The sequence below is a fragment of the Brassica oleracea genome, chromosome C8, assembly GCF_000695525.1.
Source record: "Brassica oleracea var. oleracea cultivar TO1000 chromosome C8, BOL, whole genome shotgun sequence".
NCBI lineage: Eukaryota > Viridiplantae > Streptophyta > Magnoliopsida > Brassicales > Brassicaceae > Brassica > Brassica oleracea.
In genome coordinates, this window is record NC_027755.1 from 36,989,106 (window position 1) to 37,004,836 (window position 15,731).

The 15,731-nt window shown below is 36.0% G+C and overlaps 1 protein-coding gene across 5 annotated transcripts; it reads right to left on the bottom strand.

The window, feature by feature from the left end:
* Window positions 1-574: 574 nt before the first annotated feature.
* Window positions 575-12,963, bottom strand: LOC106311577 (protein SRG1-like). Of its 5 annotated transcripts, none has more exons than XM_013748795.1 (4): window positions 12,613-12,963; window positions 11,132-11,379; window positions 10,728-11,055; window positions 575-753 (listed from the first exon to the last, which is right to left on the bottom strand). In XM_013748795.1, exons 1-4 carry the CDS (start codon window positions 12,856-12,858, stop codon window positions 640-642), a joined length of 936 nt encoding a protein of 311 aa, XP_013604249.1. In that variant the 5' UTR covers window positions 12,859-12,963; the 3' UTR covers window positions 575-639. The 5 variants fall into 5 exon arrangements, with proteins under 5 accessions (XP_013604249.1, XP_013604248.1, XP_013604247.1 ...); XM_013748794.1 differs by lacking the exon at window positions 575-753 and adding an exon at window positions 8,882-9,474 and having other exon boundaries at window positions 11,132-11,404; window positions 12,764-12,963; XM_013748793.1 differs by lacking the exon at window positions 575-753 and adding an exon at window positions 8,882-9,474 and having other exon boundaries at window positions 12,658-12,963.
* Window positions 12,964-15,731: the final 2,768 nt, after the last annotated feature.

Consider the following 15,731-nt stretch of genomic DNA (forward strand, 5'->3'; position numbering starts at 1 on the left):
ACCGAACCGATCCGAAAAATGTCCGGTTCCTAAACGGTTCCTAAACATCCCAACCCGAATAACCCGAAAACCGAATAAACTGAACTGATCCGAACCGAAAACCCGAATGCCCAGCACTACCCTACAACATGAGGTTTCGTGTTGAACCCTCACATTCTGTTACCAAAGAGATGAAAGTTGGATTTGACGAGAGAGCCTTTATGATCAACCTGGACCACCTTCAATCTTTTTTATGCAGAGACCGTGCAATTTTTGCTTCACTATGATTTGAAAAGAAAAAAAAATCAATGATCCAATATTTTTTAAAATGTGAAGTAGATGTATACATGTATAACAAGAATTTGTGAAGTAGCCAGGTTTATTAGGCCGAACAAAGTTATTTCTTTCTTTGTTAGAGTCTTAGAGAATGTTAGAATCGTTCTTTTTTTTCTTTGTTAGAGAATTTGATATTTTTGTTAATAAGAATATTTCGCCCACCCTGTGACAAGATTTTCTGTTGTCCGCCGTTAAGTTTAGACCAAAAGAAAATAACTCAATTGTCCACCGTTATGTTTAGACCTCATTCTTAAGACATGCGACTGATTTAATTAATCACAAGTGGGTTTTAGTTACTAATTAACTCCATGCTGTCGTTCATATTTAACACGAATACATTTCTATACTTATAATTATTTTGAAATATGTAATTAGCTGAATGCAGTAGCAGATGGTTGTAACTGCGCATTTCCTCGTCGACGTCGTCGTCCATGTTGTCTAACTAAGATGGATAAATAGATATTTACAAAAGAAATTAAGATGGAGAAATATTGATTCAAGAAGCGTGATAAAAGCTATTTTGACATATGAAGGATGCAACATTTTGATATAATGAGTTAACTAGATTTTGATCTGCGTGTCCGCATAATTGTTTATTTTTATTTTTTATAAATTGTTTAGTGACTTTTTAAACATATGAGTTATTTGTCTAATATTATGTTTCTATAAACCTACCTGGACCTGTAAGAATCTGATTCGAACTCCGTCCGAAAATTTTCTTATATTCGAACTGAGTTTAATTTTAACATCCAAAAAATCAATACCCGTAAAATCGATATCTCTGAATATCATTGTCTAACTAATTATGTAAACAAATAAATAATTCTTTATGAACCGGTTTGAAATTCTTATCACGAAATGAAGTAATTTCATTCAAACCTGTGAACATGTAATATATTTTTAATAAATGACTGTGTTGACAATATGACTCTAAAATTCATTTTATATGATTTCAAACTAAATAATTATGTTTTTTCGGTTTATTCGGTTTTATACCAAAAAACATAATTATTTAGTTTGAAATCATATAAAATGAATTTTAGAGTCATATTGTCAACACAGTCATTTATTAAAAATATATTACATGTTCACAGGTTTGAATGAAATTACTTCATTTCGTGATATAATCAAATCTATAATTAAAATCACAGCCTAAAATTTTAAAAATAAAAATATGAAACAAAACAGAAACATGAAAGAAAAGTTTTTCCACTCTTCCATATTTAGTGTTCATTAAAGTCATGCTTTTTCGATTGAACACGAAACTCTGTTTGTTTATAGATAAGAAAAAAATTATGAAATTTTTCCATTAATTATTTTCTATCAAATTTATAATCTTCATATTAATTTAGTGAATACTAAAATAAAGCAAAAAGATAAAAAAAAACTTAAAAATAAGATGTCTGAATTTCGATGTATTGTTATTTAATTATAGTTCAATTGTTTTACAAATTGTTCTTTATTACTATAACATTATGGTAATAGTTATTAACACAAATTTAACTTATATAACAAATAGATATTCATGTATTGTTATAAAATAGATACATATTTACATGTTTCTACTTTTAGTCAGTTTTGTTCGGTTTATTGGGTTTAATCGGTTATATACCAAACCATATCCAAATCCTACGGTTTTTATAAAATTATATTCATTCGGTTTATATGGTATATACCAAAACCAAACCTTATTGTCTATTTCGGTTCGGTACGGTTCGGTTTTACCATATTGAACAGCCTTAAAAAGAGATCATAGTAACCATACGATAACAGTTATTTAGGCTGTGATTTACGACTAAAAGAAAGTAAAAAAAATGGTAGAAATGAAAGGAAAATTAAAAAGGCGAAAAGAGGGAATAGTAGAAAACTTAAGAGAAATCAAATTACTCTTGTAAAATCTAGAGTAAAATTTAGTGTACATTTTCTGTTTGTATATAATAAGTAGAGTAAATAATGAAAACTGATATTCTACTTGATTAGTAAGTTTTTAGCTCAATTAAGAGTAAATACATATCCAAAGTAAAAATTTACTCTATTAGAACATCTTCAAAAGTTTCCTTATTTTAAAATTTGGCAAAATTTCAAATATAAAATTTGAGGGTGTTTCTTTCCAAAAGCAAAACTTTATTTTAAACTTTAAAACTTTAATATTTTACATAACAGTCCTTATGTTTAACAAAACTTAACTAAAAGCGTAAATCTGTTATAGTAACTATAAAGTATACATCAAAAGTATTATAAACAAAACTAATAAATAAAATCTTATATATTAAAATAGAAGTCATGACTTCTTTCATGTGTAATTTTTTAATTTGGACCATCACTTAGAAATCTTATTAAATGTATTTTATAAAGACTAATAATACATAGAATTTTTAAAATACTTCAATCATAATATCTTTTGATATCTTTTCATTTTAATTTAAATTTTTAACAAATCTGTTTTAAAAGATTTTTACAAGATCTTCATTTTTGAAATTATATTTAAATATTTATACTAATTTCGAAATTAGTTTGAAATATTATTATACATTAATATATTTAGTTATCGTTTATAAAATGAAAATAAAATATTCTATAATATTTTATCTATTATATAATCATAATCAATCATATTAAAAGAAAACTATTATATTGAGGTAAATATAATAAAATTGTATTAAAATTAAAAATTTATAAATTTTATTATCGTAAGTATAAAATATTTATGTTCAAAAATAAAATCTAATACGTTGGTAAAATAGGTTAACATTAGCAAACTATATTTTAAGTTATCATTTATAAAATGAAAAATAAATAAATTATATCATACTTTATCTACTTTATAGTCATGATGATTTTAAAATACAATTATTATACTTAAATAAATATGATAAATGTATATTCAATTGATAAATTTATAAATTTTATTTTTTAAAAATATAATATGATGATAGAACAACTTAAAATTAGCAAACTATATAATACATGTCTAAAAATTAACACATCTTAAACCAATAATATATTATATAAAATGAATAAGCATAAGAAATATTGGTAAAAAGAAATTCAGCTTTGAAAGACGGGTCAGAATTTAGCATAAATTAAATACAATATAATTTTCATATATGTTTTCTCATAAATATATTAATTTCCTTAATAACTAAATGCAAATACAATAAAATAAAAATATAATAAGAATTGACAAATACATACGGTTTTAAACAATTGATTAATTATAACATGTAAATTATAAAATTATTGTATTTGAAATTGTTATATAAATTTTTAAGTATACAGTTAACGTTAAAAATATATACACTTATGTTCTAAAACAATAATTTATGTATAGAAAAGTGAAAACAAACATCTGCGCGGTTGCGTGGATCAAAATCTAGTATTATATTAAAATATTCCAAGTAAAAACATACAAACTAATTCATTAGATTTAAATAAGTTACATAATTATTCAGTATAATGAAAACTTCCATAATGATCACCAATATATTAATTAAAGCATTTTGAAATGATAAATGAACTTTTTTATTTTGTATCAAGTATTCAGTTTTTTGTATTTGTTTGATGTAATACTATTTTTATATAATATTTGTCGTAGTGTTAATAATTTTTTTTTGTATTGAAAATGACTAAAATGATTAAACAAGAAAGTTAATAACATTATTTGAAAATTACAAAATTAAAAAGACTAAAAAGTAAGGAACCTTAAATGTAAGGTTTTGTACATGAAACCTTATATTTAAGGTTTTACTGTACAAAACCTTTAAATTTAAGGTTTTAAGGTTGCTTTTGGAATGCATAAAACCTTATATTTGAAATTATAAGAGGGTTTTTGGAGATGCTCTAATAAATACCATACAATCGCACCTTTTTTTTTTTGTCAAATACTACTTCCCTTCATTATATTAAAAGTCAAATTACAAAGATAACCGAGCTAGGCTTGCTCTTGCCAATGAGTCCGCCTGAGAGTTTTCTAAACGAGGAATAAAAGAGTAGGATAACGGACAGAAGAGAGTGTCAAGGTTCCTTATATCACTAAGGATACCTGCAATCTCGTTCAAGTCCCGCTCTTCACAAAAGGTAGAGATGAGGACCTGTGAGTCCGAGTAAATGTGTAGGCATGGAATATGTAAGTCCTTGGCCTGCTTAAGGGCATCTCGCATAGCCAAGGCTTCTGCAATGAGCGCTGATCCAACATGAGACCTATTTGAGGATCCTCGACAAAGAACAGCTCATTCTTCATTCTTGATTAACCAGCCCATTCCTCCTGCTTTATTGCTTTCCTGCCAAGCTCCATCGATCCAACAAGAGAAAGAGGAAAGTCTTACATGGCTTACTGGGGAAAACTTCCTTTGACTCTGCTTTTTCCCTAAATTTGCATCCTCCCAAGCTCGCGCTTCTACAACTGCCTTTGAGAGAATATCCTCCATTGGAAAAATCTTCTCCTCAAAGACCAACTTATTTCTTGCAGTCCAGAGATTTCACAATAGCCAAGGAACTAGCGGAGAAGAGATTATTCCTAGCGGAGGAAGGGCTGCTTTATACACATGTGAAGAGACCCAAACTCTGAAATATATCAAAAGAGAGGATTCTTCTATGGAGCTAGTTAGTGGAGCTTTAGACCAGAACTGTACTGCAAAAGGACATGAGGAAAATAAATGTTGAATGGATTCCAACCCTCCACATCTTTTGCAGTTAAGTTCTGACTGTATACCCCTAATTGCGAGCATGGATCCTACCGGGATCGCATTGTTCAACACTTTCCACAAAAAATGTTAAATCTTTGGTGGTACCTGTAACTTCCAGACCGACTTCATCCAATCAAACTGATCAGGTTAGACCCCCTGTTCTTTCTCGAAGATTGCTTTGTAACCTGACTTTGCTGAATAGAGTCTTGATGGATCAGGTAGCCATACTTGTCGATCGCTTGGATTTATAGAACTTGGAATGATAAGTCTGATTTTCTCCTCATACTGAGGTAAGTGAAGACGAATTTTCTCCACATCCCACTCGTTAGTTTGCTGGTCTAGCAAATCAGCCTTTAATAAATACTGGTTGGATTGAGTTGGCGGTCCTATTGGTGCTTCTGGCCCAGGAGGAGAGAGGCATTTGTCTGACCATACGCTGATACTGCCACCATTTCCCACAAGGAAACCCAAACCCTTTTCCAGCACTGCTTTTCCAGCAAGCACACTTGTCCACCCGTGAGATGCTCCTGCTTTTGCTCCACTCTCCAAGAAAGAGCAATCAGGAAAATATTTTCCTTTCAAAACTTGTGTCAACAGAGAGTCCGGGTTATGCATAATCCTCCAGCCGAGCTTTGCTAGAAGTGAATCATTATACTCTTCTATTTTTTTGAACCCCAGCCCTCCCAATCGTTTTGGTTGAGCCATTGTACTCCAGGCTACCCACACTATCTTCCGAGTATCTGGTGAGCTGTCCCACCAAAACCGAGTCATGATAGACTGAATTCTCTTACACAGAGAGATTGGGATTTTGAAGCTAGACATCGAAAAGGTGGGGAGTGCCGTTAACACAGACTGGAGCATCACATGCTTTCCAGCTCCCGAGAGGAACCTTGTTGTCCATGACTGAGCGCGCTGTCTAATTTTATCAACCATACCAGTAAACACATCTTTCTTGCATCTCCCAAAAGATTCTGGAAGTCCTAAATATTTCCCCATGCCCCCTTCGAGAGTTATACCCAAAGTAGTCTTAACCCTGTCCTTGATGACTTCTGGAGTTTTTGATGAGAAAGTAATGGTAGACTTATTTTGATTGATGCATTGGCCTGAGCTTAGTTCGTACCTTCTCAAGATCTCACCCAAGGCTCTGAAATTTCGCTCGTTTGTTTTGCAGAACAGCATGGTATCGTCAGCGAAGAGTAGGTGGTTCACATGTGGACTTCTCTGAGCCACCTGAAGACCTAGGAGCTTGCCATTCTCTTGAGCGTTTTTACACAACCCAGATAGCACCTCGGTACATAATATGAAGAGATAGGAGGAGAGTGGATCTCCCTGTCGAAGTCCTCTTGAAGGTACTGCCTTGCCTTGTGGGGCGCCATTTATGAGGAAAGAGTATGTCACCGTAGTGACACATTCCATGATCCAAAGGATCCAGATGTCTCTAAAGCCTAGCTTAGTTAGAAATTTCTTCAAGAACCCCCACTCAATGCGATCGTACGCCTTGCTCATGTCGGTTTTAATGACCATGGAACATCTCTTTACTGCTCCTGAAGTCTTCAGGCAATGGAGAGTCTCATGTGTGATTAGCATGTTATCTTGGATGGCCCTGCCTGGAACGAAAGCCGTTTGGTGCTTGGAGATCAACATCGGAAGAACTTTTTGTAGACGATGAGTGAGCAGCTTAGCTATTATCTTGTACCTCACGTTGCAAAGTGCTATCGGCCTAAACTCCCATGCTGATTTTGGCGCCTCAGTCTTCGGAATCAAACACACATGAGTTTCATTGATCTGAGTGATCATAGAACCCGTGATGAAAAAGCTCCGGATTTCCCGGTAAATGTCTTGTCCCAACAGACTCCAAAAGGATTGGTAGAAACTAGCAGAGAACCCATCTGCTCTCGGTGCTTTGTCTCCATTGATAGAGAAGAGAGCTTCCCAAACCTCTTCCATATCTGGGATGCTGTAAAGATTATCGTTCATCTCCTCTGTAATTCTGTCTGAGATGGTCTCTTCCACCGTTCTGAAGTCGAAACCACCATTGGAGGAGAACAATTTTTGATAGAAGCTCTCAAAAAAAATTTCCACCTCTTCTTCTTCGTACACCGGTACTCCTTCTGCATTCTCAATAGCTGTAATGCAGTTCCTTGCCTTTCTAACTTTTGTGACCGCATGAAAGAACGCACTGTTTCTATCTCCACCTTGCAGCCATAAAATCCTGCTCCTCTGTCGCCAGAAAAGTTCTTCTTCTTTGTAAGCATTGCTGAGCGCCTCCGTTATCAGCAAGATTCTGTTGGAATTGGGCACTGCTGCTGTTAATTCGTTTTCCAAATCCTGCTGGGTCTGTATCACTGCCCTTGCTCGGATTTCTTTTTGAATCTTAGACCACTTGATGATCTCTTGTCGACATCTCGATATCTTATCTTCCACTCTCTCATCTGCACCCTATTTCCAGGCTTCTTCTATGACTTTGTGAGCTTCTTCATTTTCATTTAGCCTTCTGTCATAGCGGAATGGTTTCCGCTTTTTACCTTCTGAGTATCCAGATAGGTTAATAAAGGACGATGATCTGAACCCTCAAAACGGAGGTAACTGCAGCAGCTAGCAGGGAACATCTCCGCCCAAGCCAGATTAGCAAGAGTTCTGTCCAGGCGTGACTTGATGTCGTGGGTGTGGCGGCGACCTCTCCACGAAAGCTCATTCCCTGTATGCTTCACATCCCACAACCCATTTGTTGAGACAAAGCTTCTCAAAGGTATAAAGGAACCTTCACATCTTGATGGGCCTCCATCTTTCTCAGAGTTATTTAGGATGTCGTTAAAATCCCCGGTTAAGGCCCATGCTGAATCTCTTCCCTGTCCTAAGATCGAGAGTTCCTCCCAAAACTCTCCTCTATGCTCCTGTTGAGGGATGCCATAGATGAAGGTTAGGTAGAACTCATTTGACTTGTACTCCACCTTTGTATCAATGAAGTTGGGTGAGGAACTTAGAACAGTAAGGTTTATTTCATTTCTCCAAAACAGAGCAAGACCTCCACTGAGGCCATAAGGTGAGATTAAGAAATGATGCTTATACTCAATCGTTTGAACATTAGAAAGTACAAAAGCATCTTGATTCTTTGTTTCCATGAAATATATTATGTCTGGAGCATGAACACTTCTTAGCTCTCGGACTCTGGGAACTGTCAAGTCACCTCCTAATCCTTGACAGTTCCAACTCAAAACCGCTAAAGAATTCGGTCTGGTGGACCGTGAAAATCCACCCTACCTCTGTTTGTGCCTGCTACATTCACCATTGATGGTGCACCGGTATCCTTATTTAAAGGTAAATCTTTAGCTTGTGAAGTCCTCTCAACACAGAGACGTTTTCTTGCTGGGGGTCTCCCTCTGGTTGCTCTCTGCTTTGTAGTACGAACTCCTTGGAGTGGGCTGGAGTTGCCTCGAGTTCTAGCTGCACCTGTAACTTTTCCTGTAGTAGCTCGTTTTGCAGGAGGTTTTGGTTGCGCTGCCTTCATTGAAGCTGCTCTAGGTGGGTTTCTTTTTCTTGAGGAGGAGGCAGTTCCTAGTCTCTGAGCTGCGGGAGTTCTTTGGGCTTCTTGCATTTTGGGACTTTCTAGCTCCATGTTTCTTCTTGTAACCCCTTCACCCGTAAAAGGGCTTTGGTGATTACAATCGCACCCTTTATTTGATCTTTTGTGCAAATAAATGATGTTTAATTCCACACGTAGCATGTGACAACCCCTAATCTTACATAAGTACATTAAGGAACACTCACGCTAAGAAACGAAGACACACAAGCTATGGTCTTAGAGCATGTTTATCCGGGATCCTTAGTGAGGTTCTCAGTGTGTGGATCCCCACAAAACCCTTAAGGATCGGTTACAAAAACTACTAATTAAGAACCGATTTTAGTGAGTTTCTTACACTGTTCGCGGGCCCCACTGACTCATGGCGGCCCGCGATTGGTTTGCTTTTTAATTTTTTTTTTTAAACAAATAAAAACCTAAGAAATGGGTTTCTTAGAGATAAACATGCTCTTATGATACCAACCCTACGGTCCCTGGACCCTACAGGCTATGGACCTATTAGTCTTATTATATCAAACCTTCAAGCAATCTCACTGTGTTATTTTGAATTTAACAGATTTAAACCAGAGACAAAAGAGAGATGCAAAAACAAAACACATGGACCAGTCTGGAGAAGGCATATTTTTGGGAAACAAGATATCACTTCCCTTAGATTCTCATCGCATCTAAATAAGTTTTTCCATAGAGTTCACTGGAGAACAAGCCTTTCAAGTAGTCTTTAGTTGTCAGGCTTCTAAAATTGGCACCCTTTTGTTGCTTTTCAACGAGGCTTTTCGAGGGTGAAATTTCTTTATACAGTCCTGGATAATGAAATGTCGCAATAGACAACCTTTCTTTCTCCGAGTTCACCACTGCACGATGCTCGATGCTTTTGTATGTTCCGTTCGTAATGATCTACATTACCCGGACCAAATTGTGTTAGTTGATTTTTTTTTTTTTTTTTTGAACACAATTTTCTTTCATTAACTTTAACTTGCTTGCCTACAAAAGATAGAGAGAATTATCCATCCTCTTTGATTAAAAAGATAAACTATAACAGCATAACATAAAATGGATAGGTCTTCAAAAGAAGAAGATGACAACGAACTCAAGACGATGCTTGAATACGTCAATGTAGCTTTCACGACATGGTCGGACAGCAGAGAACTAGTCACCTTATATTGTGACGTAACACCCAATCCGCACCTCGGAATATCGTCGAAACAAAGTCCGATGCATCTTCAGGCTCCGAACAGACCGCTACGCAAGATAGCAAGACGGTTATAGATATGAGTGGACACTTCCATTTAACGTTTGGAAGGGAAACACTCCTTAAAAAGGATATAGTGGATAAAATGGTTCTCTTCTCCAAAGAGAAAGAGGTGAATGTTGATGAAGATGATCCTGATAAACCCTTCGCACAAGAGAGATAAGATGTATGTAGAACGGCTTCAGTAAAGATTTCAGTGAAACACCACTGGACTCACAAAGCCCAATTTCAATACATGAAGGCCCAGCCCAAGAGAAATAGAAACATGACCTTGTCGGGATATTGCGAGTACGACGGAGGAAGCACGGTGGAGGAAGGGAAACTTCGGCGAGAGGACAGGGGAAGCAGGCGGCGGAGATGGTGACGGATCTGGCTGGTGAGGCGCAGTTCCGTTTGGATGACAGGCGTCGACCCCAGAACGGGATGGATATTCGTCGCGAGATAGATAGACGTAGCAGGAAAGCGACATTGATGAAGAACAGCGACTGTAACCGGCGAGAAACTCAACGGTTTGGGGAACCCCCCAGAAAATGTTCGGTCTAGTAGTACTAGATCCGTAAAGAGACAGACAAGAGCTTCGGCTCACAACAACAAGCTTTCTCCGAAGAGATACACTGGCGTGAGCAGAGAGGTTGACAAAGGCGGAGAACCAGATCGGCGAACTCACGAACCCGGTGGATATGAAGAATAGGAGGAGCGGATGACGAACATAGCTATGGAAGAAGGCTCGACGCCGGCGGCCAGAGGCTCACCGATGTCGAGATGTGGCGGCTGCAAGCGTACCTAGATTCTCGTGTCTGAGAGCTTTGGAGCTTTTAGGGCGAACTCGTGTTAGTTGATTACAACATAATAATATTGATACAATATGCTCTGTCTATCTCCATGTAATATGACTTACCTCTAAGATGTCTCCAACGTTAACAATGAAAGCATTTGGGAGCGGTTTGATAGAAACCCACTTGCCATCTTTCTTGATTTGGAGACCTTCAACTTCATTCACCTGCAACAATATGGTGAGGGCCACCGCATCCGAATGAGGAGTTAGACCAATAACCTGATGAGGCTCCGGACAGGGAGGATAGTAATTCATCCTCATACTCTGTAGCATATCATCACCAAATAAATCTTCAGTTTCCTCAGGTTTTATCTGAAGGGCTTCCCCCATTTTCGCTATTAAGATCTTAGCTATACTCTTCACTTGAGCGGAATACATCTCTAATGTATCTCTAGAGAACATAAAACAAAAATGTAAACAAAGAGATTTTGTGGAGTTAGTTGAGAGAGTTGGGAGTGTTGCAAAACCTAAAGGGAAGATGTAGCTTGGGGAACAAGTGAGGCTTGCGTAATTCAACAGGTTGCACTATAAAGAAGAACATATCTGCCCAGTCTAGTTTCTGATCTTCTGAAACCACAAAAGCTTGTCCAAAACCTTCCATCTCATTTGGTTGTTGCCAAAACTTTTTCTTTTCTTCCATGGGAAGGTTGAAGAAATCTTGAATCTCACACTTTGTTATGTCCAAGAAACTTGGGTCTACTCCATGATTTACAAGCTGTAAATGACCATAAAGACATAACCTACAACGAATAAATATCAAAGTTCACCAAAAATAACAATAACTAATAATGTTCACCAAATCATTAGACGGTAGCTGATGTAGAGAAATATCTTAATTATTTATTTTGATATTTATTTTAATTAGTTGAAATTATCTTCAAGATTTTAATAGTTTAAGTTATTTGATTTTCATATAAATAAATTTATTTTGCCAATAATTGTATTTATGATTTGATTAATAAAAAGAATTTTCTTAAAGAGATTTTAATAAACCACTTCAAACCTTAATTTCTAGGTATTCTTAATTCTGTTCTTAGAAACTTCCACTACCTCAGTAATTATTAAACAAATTAAACAAATAAGTGCCTAGATAGTGTTTATGTGCCGCCTAAAACGATTTTTAAAACATTAATATATGTCGAGACAGAAAGTATTATGCTCCATATAAAAGTAAAGAGTTAATCTTGGGTTCACCCATAAGGTTAAATCTTTAGATTCACCAACTAATAGAAAATTGTTATTTTAGATTTATTATTTTTTAATTAAGAAAACCAAATAATTTGGCAAATTATATTATTTTTTCAAAATAAAATTTAAAAATAAATAAAAATAATATATAAAAAACGAATTCAAAAAAAAAAAAAAAATTGTCAACAAAACACTAAACCCTAAATTCTAAAACTAAACCCTAAACTCTAATACTAAACCCTAAACTCAAATCCTAAACCCTAAACCCTTGGATAAACCCTAAATCCTTGGGTAATCCCTAAACCCTTGGAAAAACACTAAATATGTTGTCAACAAAACACTAAACCCTAAACTCTAATCATAAACCCTAAACCCTTGGAAAAATCCTAAACCCTTGGGTAAACCCTAAACTCTTAGGTAAACCCTAAACTCTTGGAAAAACACTAAACATTTGGATAAATTCTAAATTCTAAATTATAAATCTTAAACACTAAACTCTAAATTTTAAAAATAAATATTTTTTTAACAATAATATTTTTTTTAAAACTATTGTTATTTTTATTTATTTAATCTTTTATTTTTTATTTTAAAAAAATAATATAATTTACCAAGTTATTTTGTTTCCTTAATTAAAAGATACTAAATCTAAAATGATAACTTTCTATTGGTCGGTGATCCTTAGAAATCAATAAAAAGTCAAAAGTAAACTAAGCTCCTGAGGTCTAATTATTTTGTAAAACAGAGAAGTTGGAGACTGTGCCTGGAAAAATCCAAATTCGTTGCAAGCCAAGTTGAGTTTCTGAACCTCGGAGTCAGAGTCCATGGAGGTAAAAGAACACAACTGCTTCATGTCGATGATTGGGATCTCGGTTAATAGATCAGAATCTTCAACGACTCCAGATTGGACATACCTAGGAGGAACGGTAGTGATTATCTTCTCCTTCACCATCTCTTGAACCGAAAGAACTATAATAGAGCTCCACTGCGTTTCTCCTTTGGGTTCCATGGCTGGTTAGTTTCTCCTTAGATGAAATTAACAGATAAAATGTGTATATAAAAGCTACAAGCCTACTCTATCGATAGCATATGGAATGAGTGGTCACACTCACCAATAAAGATTACGTAAGGAAGTATCTAGCGGTTCACTCCAATCAAGCACTTATTTATTTATATTCTCTATAAATTTATATTTTATTTGCAATTTTATGGTTGCATGGAAACGGTATGGGAGGACTACGTCATAATATCACAAATAATTTCTTTTATAGACATAAATTTTGACTTTTTTAGTGTCATTTCAAAATTTTGACTTTTTTTAGTGTCTATCATTTCACCAATGGTTTTACATTCTGGTTATAGCCGGTGAATCTATTCAACTACGTTTTTTCTCTCAAGAGTTCAAATCGGAGACTGATTCATCTCACTTTATCATTTTCTCCTCTTATTGTGATTACCATTTAGAGTCGTACATGTTATAAAGTCAAATGGATTAATTAAAATGATGGAAAAATTCCTGGGCGGTGCGTGAAGGTGAGCCACATAGCCAATGTCCTGAACACTGCAACGCGGCAAGAAAGATATTCACTTTTGGGTTGCATAATTGCAATTTATTTATTTATAAATTCTTACATCTATTATATCTTTTGCCGACGTATATAAATAAACTGTTACATCTTTACTGCTTTTTTTACTGTTATGATACAAATATCATTTAACTTTTTAGGTAAATAAATACTAATATTTTATTTAAATTTTGTACTTCTAATATATTTTGAACCAGATTTTTTTTTTTTTTGCCATCTAGTATATTGCATTTATACGACAAATGTTTCAAGTTTTTGTACAACACAGATTAACCAAAGGAGGTATATAAACATCAAAAAACATGAGAGCACCATCGAGGTGCACCAGTTGCAACGTAGGATTGAAATCTGAAGTCCTGAACTGCACTAGTAGCTATAAGGCGTGCTCCTCTGTTAGCTTCAAACGATTCACAGAGCACCCGCCATTCCAAAAAATTCCTTAGTAATAATCTGATTTCCATCACTTTGAACTTGAAGGCCATTCGCGAGGTCTGATGATGGCATTTACTAGCATTCTTCCTTCAAAAGCAAAGTGTACCTTTAAGTATCTGTGATTCTTCATGCTTTCAATAGCCCAAGCAACACTGACAAACTGGGCTTCACTTTTCGATTCCACTTCCCCAAAAGACCGTCTGCTATGGAGAAGAACTGTACCTGATGAGTCTCTCACTACCCAAGCCGCCCCTGCAATTTTCTTTTTCTTCTCCCATTTGAAACCAATATTGCACTTGAGGAAATCCACCGGAGGGCACTTCCAAGTGACTGGGGCTTGGATAGATGGATCCCTATGATCATCTGCCCTCCTTTCCAAATTCTGAGCTACATACCATAAACGGGTTTCCTCTCGAGCTTTGTTTCCCAATTGCTCACTGTCGAACAATAAACCTTCAAATAGCAAATGATTCTGAAAACCGACATAGCAGAGACAGGTAAAGCTGATCCCACTGCTTTTATCAACACCTCTTTTCCACCTTGAGAGAGCGTTCTAGCATGCCAGCCCGAGATCCTCCTACCTAATCGCTCTTTAAGATAGGCAAAGAGCTTTATCTTTGACCCTTTGAAGCATTCTGGAAGTCCTAAGTACTTGGACTCACCACCTTCTGATTCAATACCCAATTTCTGCTTTACTTTAGTTTTGTTCTCCTCAAGAACGTCTTTCCCGAAGATAATAGAAGATTTAATTGGGTTGATCGACTGACCGGTGACTGCTCCATAGCGATGTAGTATTTCTATCAAAGTCTTACTCTGATCTTCATCAGCTTTGCAAGAGAATAAACAATCATCAGCGAAAAGAAGATGATGAATAGAGGGACCGTGCTCCCCAAATCTCAGACCTGACAATCTGTTCTCCCTTTCAGCCTTTGACAGCAAATGAGTTAAACCTTCCGTACACAGCACAAACAGAAAAGGGGAAAGGGGATCTCCCTGCCTAAGACCCCTTTTAGGCGTAATCATTCCATGAGGCTGGTCATTAATCAGTATTGAATACGTTACTGTGGTGACGCATTTCATGATCAAATTAACCCATCTCTCATTGAATCCAAGCGCCAGCAGGAGTGATCTCAAATAACCCCATTCCACTCTGTCAAAAGCCTTTGACATATCTGTCTTTACCACCATAAAGTCTGAAGCAAACGAGCCTGAAGCCCCTAGCGAGTGGACTAACTCGTGCACAATGGTGATGTTGTCAGACATCAGTCTCTGGGAGACAAAAGCAGACTGCGTTGGAGAGATCAAGACCTGCAACCAAGGCTGAAGTCTTCTGACCATAATCTTTGAAACAATCTTGTAGATCACCGAACAAAGACTAATAGGTCTTAAATCTGAAACTGTCTTTGGATCTGCAATCTTAGGGATCAGACACAAGTGTGTGTAATTCCATTCCTTTGGGAGAATACCAAAGTTAAAGAATTTCTGCACCTCCGCTATCACTTGCTCTTCAATGATAGTCCAGAATTTCTGAAAGAAAAGGCCTGACATACCGTCAGGGCCTGGAGCTTTCGTCGGATTTATTGAAAAAACCGCTTCTTTGATTTCCAAATTCGTCACAGGTCTCAACAGATCCATGTTTAGTTGTTCAGAAACTCTTGGTTGCATATCGTTGAACCAGTCAGTAAATGGAGCAGGGTTCGTTGACCTGAAGAGATTTCTGAAAAAGTCTACTGCAACTTCACCCTTAGCAGCCTCTGAGAAGACCTCCTCTCCCTCGGCGTTGACAAGCTTGTCAATGTTATTCCTTGCACGAGCAGCGTTCACAGAGATGTGAAAAAAATGAGAGTTACGATCCCCTCGACTA